At 41.4% G+C, this 20,282-nt stretch overlaps 1 protein-coding gene across 1 annotated transcript; it reads right to left on the bottom strand.

Moving 5' to 3' along the window:
• Positions 1-12,696: 12,696 nt before the first annotated feature.
• LOC308154310 (interferon alpha-13-like) lies at positions 12,697-14,677 on the bottom strand (the record flags this gene model as incomplete). Its single annotated transcript, XM_080527474.1, has 5 exons — positions 12,697-12,801; positions 13,242-13,334; positions 13,789-13,935; positions 14,358-14,444; positions 14,546-14,677. The coding sequence occupies 5 exons, from the start codon at positions 14,675-14,677 to the stop codon at positions 12,697-12,699; spliced, it is 564 nt and encodes a 187-aa protein (XP_080383600.1).
• Between the last annotated feature and the right edge of the window lie 5,605 nt (positions 14,678-20,282).

Raw genomic sequence — 20,282 nt, 5'->3', positions numbered from 1 at the left:
ACCCCTCTGAATTTTAAAAGGAGCACTCAAACCACCATTAATCTTTAGCACACTCTCAATGTTACTGTACATGGCCTTGATCTTGGCTATGAGACCTGGGCTGAAACCAAAAGCCTCCAGAGTTTTCCACAAGTACTGATGTTCAACCCTGTCAAAAGCCTTCTCCTGGTCTATGGAAATAAGACCAGTTTCCAACCCCAAAGCACTAGAGATGTCCAGAAAATCCCGAATCAAAAAAACATTGTCACTGATCAACCTGTTAGGCACACAATAGGTCTGGTCACGGTGGATCACCTTCCCCATTACCTCTCTCAGCCTGGTAGCTAACACCTTGGAGAGGAGCTTATACTCGGTACACAGAAGTGAGACAGGCCTCCAGTTCTTAATCTCCATTAAGTCTCCCTTCTTTGGCAACAGCGTAATTACTGCCCTCCTGCAGCTCAGCGGCAGCTGTCCTCCAGTGAGACTATCTTTGAGTACCATCAGGAGATCCTCCCCCATCACTGACCACATTCTCTTATAAAACTCCACAGGCAACTAGGGATGCACCGAACATTCGGCCACCGAATGTATTCGGCCGAATATCGCAAAATAAAGCACATTCGGTATTCGGCCGAATGTGTGAAAACACCGAATGTTTACCACCGAATAGTGGGCGTGTTTTGATGAAGTTCCAGCGCCATCTAGTGGCGAAGATAATACCTATACTGATCCGATCTGGATCTCTCATAAACTGAACACGGACATTTCATTGAGTTAGATTCGTTCATTATTATTTTTGTAGCACTGCATTTTTTCTCTACAGTGTGAACACGAAGTGCAATTTGTTGAAGATATTCAGTGATATAAATATATAGATATATAAATAAACAAAGGACACCTTTTACACCCATTATGAGTGTTTACAGTGAGAGTGTGCGAGAGTTCTTAGATACTCATCTTTTTCGCAGCCATCTTTATTTTATTTATTGTGCTTTGTTGGTATAGACTGATGTCTGCTGGAATGTTCAATAAAAGTTATTTTTTTTCAATCTCAATTTCTTTCTTTGAGAAGCATGAATAAAAAGCAAAATGTATTTAGTTTATGCAATGATCAAATTAAAAACTGCCAATACACATTCGGTATTCGGCCAAGTGTTTCCTTAAATTCGGCTTCGGCCTCGGCCAAGAATTTTCATTTCGGTGCATCCCTGCAGGCAACCCATCTATACCTGGAGCTTTCCCATTTTCCATGCTCTGCAGGGCAGTATGGAGCTCATCAAGAGACACATCCGCCTCCAGCTCGGCGCTGGACTCTTTTTCTACCTTTGGTAGACCTTCATAAAAATCATGCGATACCTCCTGCTCCTCTCCAAGTTCAGACTGGAAGAGGCTACTATAAAATCCAACAGCATGCCTCCTGATGTCAGTGGACTCAGACAGTATATGACCTGTGTCTGAGCGCATGCTGTGGATGAGCCTCTTCTGACCATTCTTGTGCTCCAGACCAAAAAAGAAACGGGAAGATGCATCCATCTCCGAAATGTTTCTAAAACGTGACCTCACCAGAGCACCCTGTGCTGAGATACCTAACAGGTCAGCCAGAGCAGACTTTTTAGCTTTGAGAGCCCCAATATGGCCTCGATCTCCTGTGGATTCTGCGAGCTCTTAAAGCTCCTCCACATCAATCTCTAGAGCCTTCATAGATCTGGCTATATCTCTAGTAACAATTTGAGTGTACTGTTGGCAAAACTGCTTAATCTTGCACTTCCCCACATCCCACCACTGCTGTATTGAGGTAAAACTGTCCTCTGTCTGCTTATGAACCTTCCATAAAAGGTAAGAGCGTTCCTAAAATTGTTATCAGTTAAAAGAGACGTATTAAAATGCCAATAAGCACTTTGTGGTTTCACACACTTGATAAAAACAGAGCAGTACACAAGAGAATGATCAGTAAAACCAACAGGAGTTATATAGCAACTTTTAAAAACACTAAAATGGTGTTTAAAACAATAAAACCGATCAAGTCTGGCCATTGATAAAACATCATCCCTAGTATGAACCCAAGTGTATTGCTTTTTCTTTTGATGCATCCGCCTCCACACATCACACAGTTCATACGTCTCAATTACCCTAGAGAGACGACTACGAGATGCAGAGTGAGGCTCTTGGTGATTCCTATCTAAAACGGGGTTTACAGTACAGTTAAAATCCCCTCCCAGAAATAAAAATTCTTCATTATCACACCCCTTAATAACATCAGCCAAAGAGTCTAAAAAACACACTCTTTCCAAACCAACATTTGGGGCATAAACAACAATAAATACCATTTTCACCTTCTCATATAAAACTCTTACTTTTAAAAGACGTCCCTTTACCACCTCCTCAATCTCACATGACTGTGGTAAAAAATGACTGGAAAATAAAATCCCCACTCCACCACTATTACTGGTGTTGTGGCTTAAAACTATTTCCCCCTTCCATTCTCTTTTCCAGGCCACTGTGTTGTCCTCAGTGCTATGTGTCTCTTGGATAAGCATCACATCAATACCCTTTAATTCCATTAATTTATAGAGAGATGCCCTCTTTGCATCATCCCTTGCCCCATTTAGATTTAGAGTACCTATTTTGAATTCTGCCATGATAAAATATCCAACCTGCAGGACATAAAATATTAAAAAGAGACCAGATAACTTAACCCTCATTGGAGATTTTTGTTCTTGCCTTTTGGACAATTTTCTTTAACCGATAAATCTCCTGCTCAGAGAAACCTTCATCGTTCATGTCATTGCGTTTCATTAGCCATTTAGCGGACTCAACAAATAACTTAATGTCAGGAAAAAAAGTTTCCACCATAACTGCCCTTGTGCCTTTCGTATCCTGTAGAAAACTTTTTATTCTATTTAAAGAATACCCATCCCTCCTGTCAGCCTGAGGCTGAGTGGGAGGCAGAGACTCCACATCATCCCCTACGTCAGAGTCCTCACTGTCAATGACTGCCTCCCGCTCTGGTTGGCACTTTTTTGCTCTGGAGTCAGATTGACTGACCTCAGTTTTCCTTTTTTGGGTAGTTTTGATACCATCAGCATTAAGTTCCATTTCCTCCTCATTTGCGTTATCCTCTACTTCTCCAGTAGCTAGACCAGCCCGTTTGCCCAGTCTGATTCTTTCTTCACTTCCGACCCCTGTCTTCTGAGTTCCCACTTCTTCACCCTCCTCGACCACAGTGGCCTTCTCAACAGCCTTCAGCTTCCTCTTCCCCTTTCCCGTTTTTCCTGCCTCCACTACCAAACCTCCCCTTTTCTCCTGCACCTGCTCACCCTGTTCTGCCCCCTCTACCAGGTCTATCCCCTCCTCCTGCTCACCCCCCCCTGTCTCCTCCACCAGGCCTAGGCCTCTCCTCTCCTCCTGCACCTTCTGACCTTGTTCTGTCTCCTCCACCAGGTCTATCCCCTCCTCCTGCACCTTCTGAGCCTGTCCTGTCTTCTCCACCAGGTCTATCCCCTCCTCCTGCACCTTCTGAGCCTGTCCTGTCTTCTCCACCAGGTCTATCCCCTCCTCCTGCACCTTCTGAGCCTGTCCTGTCTTCTCCACCAGGTCTATCCCCTCCTCCTGCACCTTCTGAGCCTGTCCTGTCTTCTCCACCAGGTCTATCCCCTCCTCCTGCACCTTCTGAGCCTGTCCTGTCTTCTCCACCAGGTCTATCCCCTCCTCCTGCACCTTCTGAGCCTGTCCTGTCTTCTCCACCAACCCTTCTCCTGTCTCTTTCTTCCCAGAGGTTCTCTCTCGACTCTTGTTGGTGTTTGAGCTACTTGGGCCTGCCCCGGTTGACGGCGGTGTTTGCTCAGTGGACCCAGGCCTTTTATTAGGACAGGACCTAATCATGTGGCCTTCCATCCCACACCCAAAGCATTTCATTGTATCTGAAGTGATGTAAATAATATAATCGAAGTCATCCACTCTAAACTTCATTGATAACTTCAGATCACTTCCATTTTTCAAAATCATGAAAACCTGTCTTCTGAAAGATACCACATGCTTTAACAGAGGGGATTTACAACCCAGTGAAATCATCTTCACCTGGGACACTAACTGACCGTGCCTAGCCAGTTCCCTCTCCAGGACCTCATTTCTCACAAAAGGAGGAACATTAGATATCGTTATCCTTTGTGCTGGACTTACTAAAGGAAACACAGGGATAAAGGTGTCCTGGACAACCACTCCCTCCTCCACCATCAAATTCACTTTATCAACACAGTCCCAAAAAATTACAACTGCGTTGTTCATCCGCGATGCAGATCTCACACTCTCATGCCCTACAACAGCTCCGACGGCCAAACTACACTCTTCCACGGTGCAGTTTGGTCCCGGAGAAAGCTTTATCGCGTGTCTCCGCGTCAGGCGTTCAAAGCCCATGGTAGCAGGTGGCATGCCGACCAGCAGAACTGGTGGCTGCTACGCGCTCCAACACCCACCAAACCTCAACTAACAACACTAAACAAACGACAAACAAAACGTACATATAATAGACACACAGATAGAAGATAGAAATAACTTTCAGAAAGTTTTAACTCACGCAAACCGCTCAGTCAAAACCGCTCGCTCGCTCGCTACAAACACTCCCGCCACACACGCATGCGCACAGAGAGAGAGAGAGAGAGAGAGAGAGAGAGAGAGAGAGAGAGAGAGAGAGACGCAGCTTCAGAGTAAGAAGAAGAGTAAGAAGAGTCAGAGGACATTATAGGTAGGGTTAGGGTTATATGGGTTACACGGTTCAACCTAGGCTATCTGTCATGCGGTGGGGGTACCAGGAACCAGTCATGCAAGTGAGAGGCGAGGCTGAGAGGCTATGGAACGCCCGCTCCGCTAAAATGGACTCGCGTATCATAGCCAATGAGGGACCTTGAATCAAGGCACTCATACATATTAATGAGGAGTTTCGCGTCATTGCTGTCGACAACAGCGTAGGGGCTACGTTTCGCTACGTATGGAAGGCCACACCCTGCAGGCGAGCCGATTTGAAAACTTCTCGCGGGGGGAGTAAAGTTTCACAAGCAGACCAACTTCGAGTAAAGTTTCACAAGCAGACCAACTTCGTGAGGATGGCATTGCCGATTTGAAAACTTCTCGCGGGGGAGTAAAGTCAAGTTACTTCGTGAGGATGGCATTGCGGGCTTTTCTTTCGAATTGCAACCGCACATTTAGTGAATGTGTGAGACTAGCAATGTCGGACGATGAGGAAGTAGTCCAAGCAGCTTTGGCAAGGTAAGATCAATCCTAGCTTTATGCATAGGTAATTAGGATATGATACAGTGGCTGGTCTGAATCTTATAGCCTGTTGTTTTACTGTGTTTATTTAACCTAGAATGGAGACAATGGAAACAAGTCTCCGATGGGCTAGAGGAAGGCTTGTTGAATCGGATTTTGTTGATCAGTTGTTGGGGTTCATCGATGAATTTCGTCAGGAGATTGGGCAAGAGCAACAACGGCCTCGTAAGTTCCCTCAATTTGCTTTTATACAACAGTTATACAGCCATGTATTAGTTAACAGTAATACATGACAACAGATTATGAATAGTTTGTTTATTTAATCATAAAAATAAACAAAAAAATATTTCCACAACTGAACTTCAACTGGACTGTTGCCTAGTAACGTGAACACAAACATGTAGTCTAATTAACATGTAGTCTAGTTAACGTTCATTTAGTAGAACATCTGTGTGGCGGAGTGATACATATAGTTAAAAGTCCCAGTGCTGTTATACTGTATATCAGCACTCATGGAATGCCTCTTGTCCAATCGAGATCCAAGATGTCGGAACTAACTGTTGTATAAATGTATATATAAATTGAGTTGTCCGCACGGCATATAAGATTACCTGAGTACCTTTGTATCAAATTAAACTTACAAAATGTATCAACAACGCAATTTATCTAAATAAACTACAATATTAAACTATTCAAATATATTATATAGTACCATTTATTCACTAGCACATAGCCCAATCTAATATTAGAATATCAATAATTATTATTACACTAAAGTAATATGATTTATTTTGTTTTTACCATGAAGAGATTTCGTTACCACACCTCTCCTCAAGTTAAGGCCTCTTTTACAATACAATGCAGGCCTCTAGTCAATTGCAAATTAGCACAGGACACACTGGTGTTCACAGGTCTAGAGGAAGGTGGGACAGAAGTACTTCCACTCAATTCAATTAACATGGGTACAATGGCTAACTAGACGCTGTCTGGAGGCCTGTTTTACAATACAATGCAGGCCTTTTGGCCTCTAGTCAATTGCAAATGACCACAGGACACATGGTGTTCACAGGTCTAGAGGAACGTGAGACAGAAGTACTCAACTCAATTAACAATAGACAGGCAGAGTGGGAGATGTTGTGGATTAAAGTATGTAAAATAGCAGTGTTACTGAACCGAATGTAAACTTTTTGTTCTAATAAACCTTTTTGTTGTTTTTGTTGTTTCACCACTGCAGTGTCCCAAGGATATCGTGCTCCCCGAATTAGGGGACAGGCTGGACGGCCACGTTATTTGATCACCCAAGAGCAACTCGTGTTTTTATTATCTTTTAATTTTACCGTACGCCAGATCGCAGACATACTGTTGTTGTCTGGTGCTGATGTAGAACGGAGCACGGACACACACACACCCCCACACACACACACACACACACACACACACACACACACACACCCCCCCCCCCCCCCCCCCCACACACACACACACACACACACACACACACACACACACACACACACCTGAGACCTACTGGGGCTGTAAGGCCTGAGACCTACTGGGACTGTAAGGACCTGAGACCTACTGGGACTGTAAGGACTATATCTTGCATCTCATTGTGCATCCCTGTGTTATAGAATGCCAATAAATGAACCTTGTACCTTGTTGTTGTTACTAAGAGTCAGGGGATAAGATAAGAGAAAGGGGATAAGATATCAGAATGTGTATTACTCAGGCAAGACCAAATTTGTTTTGCACTGAACATCCGCCACCATGTAACATGACTATGAGTTTGTTTACCTTAGTTGATACCAAAATGTCAAGCAAAGTGATGTCCCCTTGCCAAAATAAATTATTAAATAAACAAACAAATCATAATCTGTTCTCGCTTATTATGATATTAAGTAGAACAGCACTCCCTCTCGTGTGATATTGCTTAGATGTTCATATGCCAATGGGCCATAATGTTGTCTTTCAATGTCATCCTCCCCTACTTTTCACCCCTTCATATCAATCGCTGGACAGACATTTGCTGATCTAATCTAATCTACTAATTAGTCAAATCTATATGAGCCCCAGGAAATAGGGGACAATAGAAAAATCAAATTTTCTTTTCTTTGTCTTACATGTGTAAACATACATGCTCTGTGTATATGTTTTCGATGTACTTATTGTTTTAAGACTGTAATTTCAACGTTAGTATTGAAGCAGTATTGAAATGACATTAAACTAAGACAATAAGATGGTTATCATAATTTTTCAAATCTTTATTTGTTTGGACCATTGTTTTTCTCATACAATTCTCTATGTATTATCTATCTCTCCTTTAATCTAAAGTGAAAGCAAAATTATATGTGTATATACATGAGAATATACATTATATATGGCATAGTGACGCCTAGTGGTAGGACTGGTAACATTACAAACATACATAGATTTCGAAATCTATGTCTGCTTTTAATGTTACCAGTCCTCGTTGCTTCTTCTTCTTTTGTTGTTTAAACAGCATCATCGTTCTAAAGGTAACTATTATAAAGTTAACTGGTAATGCACCTAAAAGCTGTTTGCCAAACACCCAGACATCAGTAGAATGGAAACACCCAGACATCAGTAGAATGGAACAGCCCGTTGAAATCGACGTGTCTACGTAGACACGTTAAAAATCGACGTGTGGAATTGACGCCTAGAGGAGACGTGTGGAGACGTGCCAGTTTTTGTGAGCATGGCCTTCCATAGAGAGGCCAGTGCCTCCCTGTATGAGAGTTACTCCTCCACCAGCCTGTCTGTGTCAGGAAGTCAAGGCCGTCTTTGCACCTGCAGTCACAAAGACCCACAGTGAGACAGAGGGAGAGGGAGGAAGACAGAGGGAGAGGGAGTGTGTGTGTGTGTGTGTGTGGGGGGGGGGGGGGACATGATAAGATACTGCTGATGAGAACATGACATTCTTGGTTCATGCAGCTTTATTCATATTTGTTTGGCCACCTGATACACAAGTAAAGCACAGGGTGTCTTGAGACGCACTATACACATTAGTATTATTCATTAGGCTATTTGCTAAACAATATGAACAATAAATGCAATACAAACAATATGATGTAACACCAAACCAGAGACCCCCAAAACGCAAGACAAGACACCTCCCCAGAGCAGACAGGTGCGCCGTGAAAGTGAGTGAAAATAGAAAACGCAGAGGGGAGAGAAAGTCGCGAGCGGTTCTGACGTCACGTCTCTCTTTCACTTTTCGTTTGCAGCGGGAGGCGGCGGACAGCTCCGACGCCGCGGGGACACGCGCCGATTGTGGATTGAAATCTGAACGAAACCCGCTCAAATCATCTCTGAACCGAACCGCATTCTTCTGAAGTGTGAAACGGAGAATCGACTTCGAGGAGGACGTTGTTGTCGTCTTGTTCCAGAAAAGGAATGAGAAATTAGATGTGACCAGAGAACACCGAGCTGCGAGACTACCGTCTTTATCTCACCACAATTCTACTGAAAGCAGATGTGGAAACAGTCAAATATGTTTTCAGTGGGAATATGTAGTTTTGTCCCTTTCGCCCGGTCCGGAGCCAGAGGACGGGGGGACGGTGTTCCTGCCGCCTTGCAGCGCCACCGGCCGGGGGAAACCGGGGAGAGTGAAAGTCTCCGCCCCCGCTGCCTGAGTTGGGGATTTCTCCCCCGTTTTCCCTTTCCTAACTCCAGACATATAAACAGCACAGGTAGGTACCATGTTCACACCCCGCTGGGAAACTACGAGCACCATGCAGACCTGGACGTGTGTTTTCATTCTTCTCTGCAGCGCGCCGACGGCGTGTCAGGGATGCGACTGGCTACGTCACCACTACCGGTACCTGAGACTGGCTACGTCACCACTACCGGTACCTGAGACTGGCTACGTCATCACTACCGGTACCTGAGACTGGCTACGTCACCACTACCGGTACCTGAGACTGGCTACGTGACCACTACCGGTACCTGAGACTGGCTACGTCACCACTACCGGTACCTGAGCAACGAGTCGCTGTCACTCGTGGACAGTGGACACGATGGTGAGTTAACGGTTATCGGAGCTCTGCACGGTGACACAAGGTAGCCTTCTGCAGACACACCTCAGCCTCACGTGCTGAGATACAACGAGGTTTATGTTATTGTTTGATTTGATTCGTAGGATATTGACAATGTGAATGTCTGAATAATAATCTAGGAGAGAATTAACTGTCAAAGTAACACTCAAGTTTAAAAGTCTTGTTTATTATTAGAGATTTAACAACGTCTGATGTCTGTGAATGACCTCCACACTCTGCAAGCATTTGTCTTAGACCAGGCTGCCTGACTGAGATGATCTGTGACTTAACATTTTTATCTGTGTGTGTGTGTGTGTGTGTGTGTGTGTGTGTGTGTGTGTGTGTGTGTGTGTGTGTGTGTGTGTGTGTATGTAGGGAGAAGAGTACACCCAGGAGCACATGCCGGTATCTTTCCCGTATTCTCTGTACAGACACATCCATCAGGCTGAGGTAAGAGACATCTGACATGCTGAAATAATGTTGATAGATAGATAGATAGATAGATAGATAGATAGATAGATAGATAGATAGATAGATAGATAGATCGATCGATCAGAAACTGTAAAAAGTAAAGATATATATCTTAAATCTATCTATCTATCTATCTATCTTATCTATGCTTGTTCTCTCCATGGAATGAAGTGTCTTTGAGGACTGAGAAAATATAAATTATTCGCTATACAAAATAAATGCATTATTATCATTGTTGTTGTTGTTGTTGTTGTTGTTGTTGTTAATAACAGTATCTCTCACTTGGTCCAGTACTCAGACAGAGTGTGGTTCCTAAGCGAGGCGATCCGCCACATCAGGGATCTGTTGGAGGGAAACACGGAGGCCGTCACCTGGGACCAGACCCGCCTGGAGCACCTCCTCCTCATCCTCCACCGCCAGTGAGTCTGACAACCTCACAGCCTGCGTGAGTCTACTGTTATAACCCTAACCCTACTGTTATAACCCTAACCCTACTGGTTATACTGGTTATACCCCTAACCCTACTGGTTATACTGGTTAAGTGTTCTATTGTTCCATTCCATTCTATTATGTTATATTATGTTGTGTTGTGGTGTGGTGTGGTGTGGTGTGGTGTGGTGTGGTGTGGTGTAGTGTGTGTGGTGGTGTGGGGTGTTGGGTGTGGTGTGTTGTGGTGTGTGGTGTGGGATGTTGTGGTGTGGTGTGGGGTGTTGTGGTGTGGTGTGGGGTGTTGTGGGGTGGTGTGGGGTGTTGTGGTGTGGGGTGGGGTGTTGTATTCTAGCTGTTCTTATCTTACGTTCAGGTAACTCAGAGGCTAACGTGTTGTTGTGGTGTGCAGGTGTCAGACAGGAAGCCAGACAAGAGGCTGGAACGCTACTTCAGGAAGCTGAAACACAGGGTCCTCAGGAAGATGGTGAGGTCACCTCCAGTCATAATAACAATCATAATAATCACAATCATAATAATCATAATCATATAACATCAGCATTATAATAATCATATAACATCATCATTATAATAATTATAATGATAACAATCATACAAATAATAAAAATGATAATAGTAATAATAATAATAATAATAATAATAATAATAATAGTAATAATAATAATAGTAATAATAATAATAGTAATAATAATAATAGTAATAATATGATAGTAATAATAATAATAGTAATAATATGATAGTAATAATAATAATAATAATAATATGTGTTATGTATTGTTTGTTGCAGAAGTACAGTGCTCAGGCGTGGGAGCTCATCAGGAAGGAGACCAGAGATCACCTCCTGAGGCTGGACATCCTGGCAGCTCAAACCAGGAGGCCCTGACCTCTGACCCCTGGTCACCTGACCAAACCAGTTTATAAAGCGTCCATCAAACTGATACTGTTTGTAATGTTACTTAAATTTTGTATTTATTTATTCTATTTATATGTGTAATTGTGTTGCACATTTTTAATAATAATTTATTTATATTATGATGTATTATTATATTTATTTATTTATGTATATTATGATGTATTATTATATTTATTTATATGTTGTATTTACTTTTGAGGCCTATGGAATTCCTGTGGAATGTGAACTATGTTGCCTACATTGCTTTACACTGGAAGTGTAAAAAACTCAAACGAGAATAAAACCTTTTTGTGAACATCGTCTCATTCTGTTCTTGTGTTACCTACTGAGAGTGGATGTAACATTATAGCACAGGGATATATATTTTTTAAATTATTAATATTGAAAGTACAGGGGTGGGCAGGACATGTACCCCCAAATAATCAATTTCATATGACGTGTAGGTCTGCATCTGTATGAAAACTGTTAATTTGGTTAACTTAAACCGAAACTCAGCCAGTATAACCCAACCACACAGGGGCTTTTAGAGATTCATAAGGTGGGTGTCAGTAAGATGACTGGTCCAACGTATTTGTGCTGCTCCCTGATTGGGACAGCGATTATGTTCAAGAAGAAAGGTCATTACACGTTTTGATTATTATTAACACTAAACATGAGATGATAATGTTCGCCTTTGAAATGTGTTCAGTATTGGTGCCACTCATTTTTCCTGGCCGAGAGCTCGTTCTTTTGCTGTCGAAATGCAAAGATCTGGTTGGAGATTAGGCACCAGCACCGGCCCTCAAACTGCCTTGGTGGAAGGGGTAATAAAGACCTCCTCCCCCCGCTTGGATTTGTTGCTTTGGATAAAGGTGTCTGCTAAATGTCTACAATGAAAACATGTAATTGTACAGCATCACAAAACACCAAATCTGTTATTAAAACACAAAAAGACACGCGCTGCCAACCAACTAGCCTATATGTGGTCTGGTCGATTGGTCAAGTCGGCATCCGATTTAATGTTCAGACTTTTCTTTTGAAAAATTTAAAAAACATTTCAGTGTTGTTAGTCAATTAAAATAGCTTGTTTTGCGAGCCTGCTACTAATGTAAAGTCGTGTTATAGCCTATAAGGTAAGCGGGGATTACTCACCAAATCTATTGCGTTGCAGTATTTTGGCTTGAGTGAGTTTGTGTTGTGATTTTCAACAACATTTAAAATTTCAAAATAAAAGTCATTTTGAACATTTTGTTTAGCCTAGTTGCTGCCATGTGGACCAAACCACTAGACCACCATGGCACAAACTCAATTTCAGTGCGGATGTTTATTTGCAAAACATTTAATCAAGAACAACACGTTTTTTTCTGCACAAAATATATATTTTAATAAATATAAAACATATATATATATATATAAATAAATACATAATTAAAATAAATAATAGATAGATATCGCACAGTAGTCAACATTATCATAAAAATATGATCAAATTTAAAAGATGGACAAAATGGCCATCATGACTTTTGTTCTATGTCCTGGTCCAGATGGTGTTGGTTCTATGTCCTGGTCCAGATGGTGTTGGTTCTATGTCCTGGGCCAGACGAGGCTGTCAGAGTGGTGCTGCAGGATGGACTGGAGGGTGAGCAGCACCTCCTTCCTCGCCACCTCCCACGCGCAGTAGCTATAGTTCTGGAGAGAGAGAGAGAGAGAGAGAGAGAGAGAGAGAGAGAGAGAGAGAGAGAGAGAGAGAGAGAGAGAGAGAGAGAGAGAGAGAGAGAGAGAGAGAGAGAGAGAGAGAGAGAGAGAGAGAGAGAGAGAGGAGAGAGAGAGTGAGAGAGAGAGAGAGAGAGAGAGATGAGAGAGAGAGAGAGAGAGAGAGAGAGAGAGAGAGAGAGAGGAGAGAGAGAGAGAGAGAGAGAGAGAGAGACAGAGAGAGAGAGAGAGACAGAGAGAGGGAGAGAGAGGGAGAGAGAGAGAGAGAGAGAGAGAGAGAGAGGGAGAGAGAGGGAGAGAGAGGGAGAGAGAGGGAGAGAGAGAGAGAGACAGACACAGATAATTCGTATATATACGAATATACATTTTATTAGTATTTAATGTTATTTTATTTCATGTTCTCAGTTAGAGCTTACCTTCTCTTTTAAAACAGCCTCGATGTTCTGGAAGTACGTCTTCAGCGCATGCGCTCTGACGGAGTAATCAGTCCCACGCGCTCCGCTCATCATCTGAAATAGTCACGAGATCTCAGTCACACATATATATATATATATAAATTCTATTATAATATATTTATACATCTCTCACGTCTCTGACACTTAAACAACGACGCCATGTCGCTTGTTACAACAACACACACATTAACAATGGTCCAGGATTAAAAACTCAATAATGCCTTCTATCTTGGAATGGACTTTATTTGTCATTGCTACAGTACAGGTACCAAACAACGAAATGTAGGAATCTTGTATCCAAATGAAGCCATCTCAATTGTTAAAGTTGACTTTGAATTACGATATTTGACACATTAGAAATACACATAGTTTACAAATACAACAAAACACACATTCAACTAACTAACTAACTAACTAACTAACTAACTAACTAACTAACTAAACAAATAAATAACCCAATCCCAAAGGCACTTTACATCCCATAAACATCCCATAACGGGTGACTCACACATCTGCTCTCTTCGACCTGCCGGTACACAATGTTCTGGAAGTCGTCGAGCTTCTGCTGGTCCCACTCGGTTGGCAGGTGGTCGGCTGCTCCCAGCAGAGAGTCGATGCTGCTCAGACTCTCATAGACCACCTTCCCGACGTCCCGCTGGAGGAGAGAGGACGTGATGACGAGGCCTCAGGCCTACTGAAGCATTCAATCCAACACGCAGCGCAGAGCGACTCTACCGTCCTGAGACTGTTGCTGCATATTATTGTTATTATTGTTATTATTATTATTATTATTGTTATTATTATTATTATATATTCTAATAATAATAATAATAATAACAAGAATAATAATAATAATAATCATCATCATCATCATCTTCATCATCTTCATAATCATAATCAGTATCACTGTACTCAGTCAAAGCCACTAATTTCATGGAGAGAAATGAAATAAAAAGAAATAAAAAAGTAAGACAAAAGCACAATCAGTAAAACAACAATAAAAATAGTTGAAGATTAAAAGCCAGTTTAAAAGATGAGTTTTGAACGACTGTTTTATAATGTAATAATAACACTTACCTGCGGCGCGGCAGAGGCAGCGAAAGACGCGGCGGGGAACGCGATGACGACATTATCCTGCAGGCACCGCGCGGGGAAGTTTCCCCCCTGAAAGAACAGTCAGAATAAGTTACTCAGCATCACAAACATCACCGGGAGTGAAAGCTTCTTCTTCTTCTTCAGGTTCAGTTCAAGTCCAGCAGACTGACCATGTCTCTGAGGAGGGTGCGGCTCATCTGCACGAGGTGCCCTTGGAGTTGACAAGGCGCGGGTGCGGCGCCAACCTGCGCCAGGCAGAGGAGGAAGGCGCACGTCCAAGCAGCGGTGCCGTGAGAGACCATGGTCGTTTATCTGGAGACAAGATCTACAACAGAGAGACGTGGTTGGTTCAATAAAAGCTCTGATTCCCTCATTTAAGCCTCAAGCAGCAGCGATCCAATGGATTCCTATCGACTCACCTGTTTGGAGCGTATATCGTATGGCAGGGGTCGGCAATAGGCGGCCCGCGGGCCATTGCTGGCCCATCACCAATAATATTTGGCCCAGCAGAATATTTTGAGAATCCACTTTTTTTTTTTTTTTTTTTTTTTTTTTTACAATATCGGACCGACAGTCCCACATATAGCGCCTATAATGTCCGAATAGAGAATCTACCTCCACCTGAATAATGCTTATTGTACTTTTATCCATGTTGAGAGTGAATGACACAGGGACAGACAATCAGGCAGCGGGGTGCACCGAAGCGCACTGACGCTGAACCCCTCATAGTGAATCATAAGTAGGTGGACAACGTGTAGTGCTGAAATAGCCGTGTGTGGTTTGAAAAAAATAACACCAGCTCAGTAAATAATTCAAACGTAATGTTTACGTATATGTGACTGCAACACACATATGAACAGTAACAAAGCAAATTCAGTTTAATATTCGGAAAAACATTGACAACAAAATCGGTGAAAAAAAGAAAAGAAAGAAAAGTAATCCGCTTATGCGAGGGGTGGTGGTGCATAGGCCTATGCTCCTGAAACGACAGAGCAAACACGCTATTAGGGATAATAATTACAATGAGCCATTCATTCAAAATATTAAAAATACAATTAGGTTATTAAATACAATAACGACAGGCTTGGTACTCACTTAATGTGAAAAGTGGCATCTCCCATCGGTCAGTATTTGCTTGATATCTGGTTATATGGACGTCACTTTAATCCGCAGGCAGTTCTCAAGTTTTTTTTTGCATCAATCGATTCCTCTCGTGCGTCTTTATCACATTCATTGAGGAAAAGGACGACTCGCATGTATAGAAAGGGAACATTGTGAGCACGGAAGATGTGAGTCTCACAACGGCTTTGCGTTGATGAAACCAGGTAGGATGAACATTATAGTTCGCTGTCCATTCCTCTTTAAATGCCCTGTTTTCACCGTCAACTTTCCTCTTTACACCTTTGGAGAGTGACATGATGTTTCTCTTGCTAGTTAGCAGGTTAAATGTTTAGCTAACTTCACCCGGCAGGCAAACAACCAATCCAATAATAATGTGACCTTGTCTGGGAGGAGGGGGGAATCATTCAGAATGAAAGTATGTTAAATAATTATTAGAATAAGCTAGGCTGCGCTACATCGTCAGTCCACACATTTATTATTCAAAACTATGGAAAAGGGTGAAACTACGTTTCAACGTTGTTGAGAATCACAACACAAACTTGCTAGTCAAGCCAAAATACTGCAACGTAATGGATTGGACTGCTACCTAGTTAGCTACAACACTACTTTACATTGTTACCTAGTTAACTACAACACTACTTTACATTGTTACCTAGTTAACTACAACACTACTTTACATTGTTACCTAGTTAACTACAACACTACTTTACATTGTTACCTAGTTAACTACAACACTACTTTACATTGTTACCTAGTTAACTACAACACTACTTTACATTGTTACCTAGTTAACTAGAACACTACTTTACATTGTTACCTAGTTAACTAGAACACTACTTTACATTGTTACCTAGTTAACTACAACACTACTTTACATTGTTACCTAGTTAACTACAACACTACTTTACATTGTTATCTAGTTAACTAGAACACTACTTTACATTGTTACCTAGTTAACTACAACACTACTTTACATTGTTAGCAGGCTCACAAAACAAGCTGTGTTAGTTGACTAGCGATGTGTACATTTTTCGAAAGAAAAGTCAAAGCATTAGAACGTGTCACATTTTTTAACAATCAATTACTTATGAATGAATGAATGAATGAATGGAATGAATGGTCTTTATTGTCATTGCTACAGTACAGGTACCAAACAACGAAATTTAGGAGGGGTGGCTCCCCTGGTGTTAGCAAAAAAAAAAAAAAAAAAAAACGTTCGGGCCCGCCATCTAGTGGCTCAAAAAAATTTTGGCCCGAGGCCAAACCTAATTGCCGACCCCTGTCGTATGGGATCGTCTTCTGAGGTGAATGTGTCTCCTGCTCCCATCACTGCGGTTTAAATAGGCAGGATTCATGAATGTATAAAAAGTGAAAATGGGAGCGAAATTAAAATGAATGAATTTGGGAAGTTTTGGGCAAGCTCAAACCGCAATGCAGGATTTCCGTTTTTCAAATCCCCCTAGTTCCCCCTCTAACGGAAGACAGGACGAGGCCGACACGTCGCAGGTGGCATGAAGAAGCTTCATGGTGTGTGTGTGTGTGTGTGTGTGTGTGTGTGTGTGTGTGTGTGTGTGTGTGTGTGTGTGTGTGTGTGTGTGTGTGCGTGCGTGCGGGCGTATATGTGCGTGTGTGCGTATGTGCGTGTGTGTGTCTGGTTGTAATGATGATATATAATGAATATGAATATGAATTTCTGATATTGAACTATCACATCCGGGTGATGGATAGATTAAGACAATGTATTCAGATCTGGTGTCAAAAGCCTGCACACACATCTGTCAAACATCGAATGTTACCAGCCCAAAGTTTGGACACACCTTCTGATTCAAATGTTTTTCTTTCTTTATGTATTATTTTTGTCTTAAAAAATGTATTGTCTAAAAAATGTTCTTTATGTATTATTATTTGTCTTAATACTGAAGACATCCAAACTATGAAAGAACACGTGTGGAATTATGTAGTAAACAAAAAAGTGTTAAACAAACCTATATTTTAGATTCTGCAACGTTTGCAGGAAAAGTGCTATAGCCTACAAATAAAGGTTATTATTATTGTATTATATATTTATGTTCATTATTAGACTATTATTATTATTATTATTATTATTATTATTATTATTGTTACTGTTATTGTTATTATTCTTGTTATTATTATTATTAAGTAGCCACCTTTAGATGTCATCAAAGCAAAAGGTGGCTACTTTGAAGAATCTAAAATATAAAACATATTCTGGTTTGTTTAACACCTTTTTGTTTACTACATAATTCCATCTGTGTTCTGTCATATGTCTTCAGTATTAATCTACAATGTAGAAAATAATAAAAACAAATAAAACCATTGAATCACATAGGCCTACATAATAATCCACTATTTGCATTCTGGTTAGATGCCGAAGTGCGTTTCGTTGTGTTAGTACTTGTACTCTGTCAATGACAATAAAGTTGAATCTAATCTAACAACCCCCCCCCCCCAAAAAAACAACAACAACATGATTTTGGATAATAAATACAAACGGAGATATCTGTTTTTGAAAAACAACCCCTCCAAGTTTAATCGGGAATAATATTAATTATGAATTAATGAATCCACTAACTAATAGATATCAACAATATGATATTGACGTGAACAGAAATAGATATATAGTATAATAATAGATATATAGTATAATAGATATATAGTATAATAGATATATAGTATAATAATAGATAGGCCTATTTGTCTTTGTCTGTTTGTCAAATCCTTGTAATTCTTTGTAATTTGAGGAAATTACATGAATTAGCATGTTTGTATCTCTTATGATGACTGATGTAGGCTATAGATGACTCACATGTAGACACCTGTATTTGTTCTAAGTCACTTTGGATAAAGGCGTCTACTAAATGTAAAAAATGTAAATGTAATTCACTGTGCTACATGTATTTGTCCAAATAATGTCATTATTATATTCAAGTTACCAAAGTGATCGTAAGGCACGCACACACAGACACAGACACAGACACAGACACAGACACACACGCACGCACGCACGCACGCACTCACTCACTCACTCACACACACACACACACACACACACACACACACACACACACACACACACACACACACACACACACACACACACACACACACACACACACACACACACACACACACACACACACACACACACACAGAGAGAGAGAGAGTCTTGTGAACTGTAGTCTCATGAATGAAGATGTATGTTTTTCATCAATAGTTTGTATAAAAAATATTTAAACTTTTAATTCATCAACATGTCAACGACGTCGCCACAACGGCAGATTATTTCATGGTTGTTTATTTACCCTTCGAATTAATTTGAAGATGGTCATAAAAAGTATCAAACGCTACAAGGTGTCTTTAAAAACCAAGCACCAATTCCTTTAGAAAATGTTATTAATGTATTAAACATTCTAGTGAATGTAGACAATAATTCAATACATACATACATAAATAAATAAATAATACATAAATAAAGACATTTTGTGGCTCCTCACTGCTCACTTGTGCAGTTGAGGAACCTCTTCAGCTGCACCACGTGGTGTCCAACCTCGTCTCTCCGTCTCCCACGCGCATGCGCTGTGTTCCTGAAGGGCATAGAGAGCTGTCAGTCAGCTGAGCCACCTGCGACCGCACCACGGCACCGAACACTGGAAACTCCTAGTTTCTGTGGCAGCAACATGCAACATCCGTTATGTGATTGAAAGGAGAAGCAGCTTTACTCTTTCATCTGGTAAGTTTGATGACAGATATGACATGTACATTAATATGATATTTCGGGACAAACCTTCTCTTTCAGGAAGCTGTCCAGCTGGTCAAAGGAGGCCTTGAGAGACACTCTGACGTCAGTCATGTTAACCCCTCCCCCTTCTCCAGACGTCCTCACGCTGAATGGAAGAGAACAGAGAGTTTGGGATGGATGGATGAGTGGTTGAGTGGATGGATGGATGGATGGATGGGTGGATGGATGGATGGGTGGATAGATGGATGGATGGATGGATGGGTGGATGGAAGGATGGATGGATGGATGTGTGGATGGATGGATGGATGGATGGGTGGATGGATGGATGAGTGGATGGATGGATGAGTGGATGGATGGATGAGTGGATGGATAGATGGATGGATGGATGGATGAGTGGATGGATAGATGGATGGATGGATGGATGGATGAGTGGATGGATGGATGAGTGGATGGATAGATGGATGGATGGATGGATGAGTGGATGGATAGATGGATGGATGGATGGATGAGTGGATGGATGGATGAGTGGATGGATAGATGGATGCTGGATGGATGGCACTCAAATACATATTAAACCGCTATGACACAACAAGCTATTTGAAATTCCAATGATGAAGTATGAAATAATCAAACGAATGTTAATGATAACTCGATATAATTTGTATTTATCTAGGGCTAGGCTATATATTGTTGTTCTCTCGATATTGTCTTTGTGTACTGAATGAATGCATTATTATTATTATTATATTTATTATATATATTATTATTATACCCGGTCCTAAGAACGAGAGAGGGCATTAGTGCATTTCCCTTTTCGCTCTCTTGGTGGATTCAGATGAATCTGGGCAGGGCGGCCCTGTGATTGGGTAACTTCCCGACGGGTCTTTTTGACAGTTGGTTCTGTTTTACTTCTAGAGCAGTGATGCCGGGTAGCAGCTTGGGTTGTGTTTAATTATCATCTTGTTTAGGTTAGTTAAGGTTAATAGGCATCATAGGCGGAGTTCACTGTAAGCTAGACAGACCCC

This window comes from Nansenia antarctica (assembly GCF_963989245.1).
Source record: "Nansenia antarctica genome assembly, chromosome: 3".
In the NCBI taxonomy this organism is placed as follows: domain Eukaryota; kingdom Metazoa; phylum Chordata; class Actinopteri; order Argentiniformes; family Microstomatidae; genus Nansenia; species Nansenia antarctica.
The sequence above is the reverse complement of the archived record's forward strand: the minus strand, read 5'-3'. Positions and strand labels throughout refer to the sequence as shown.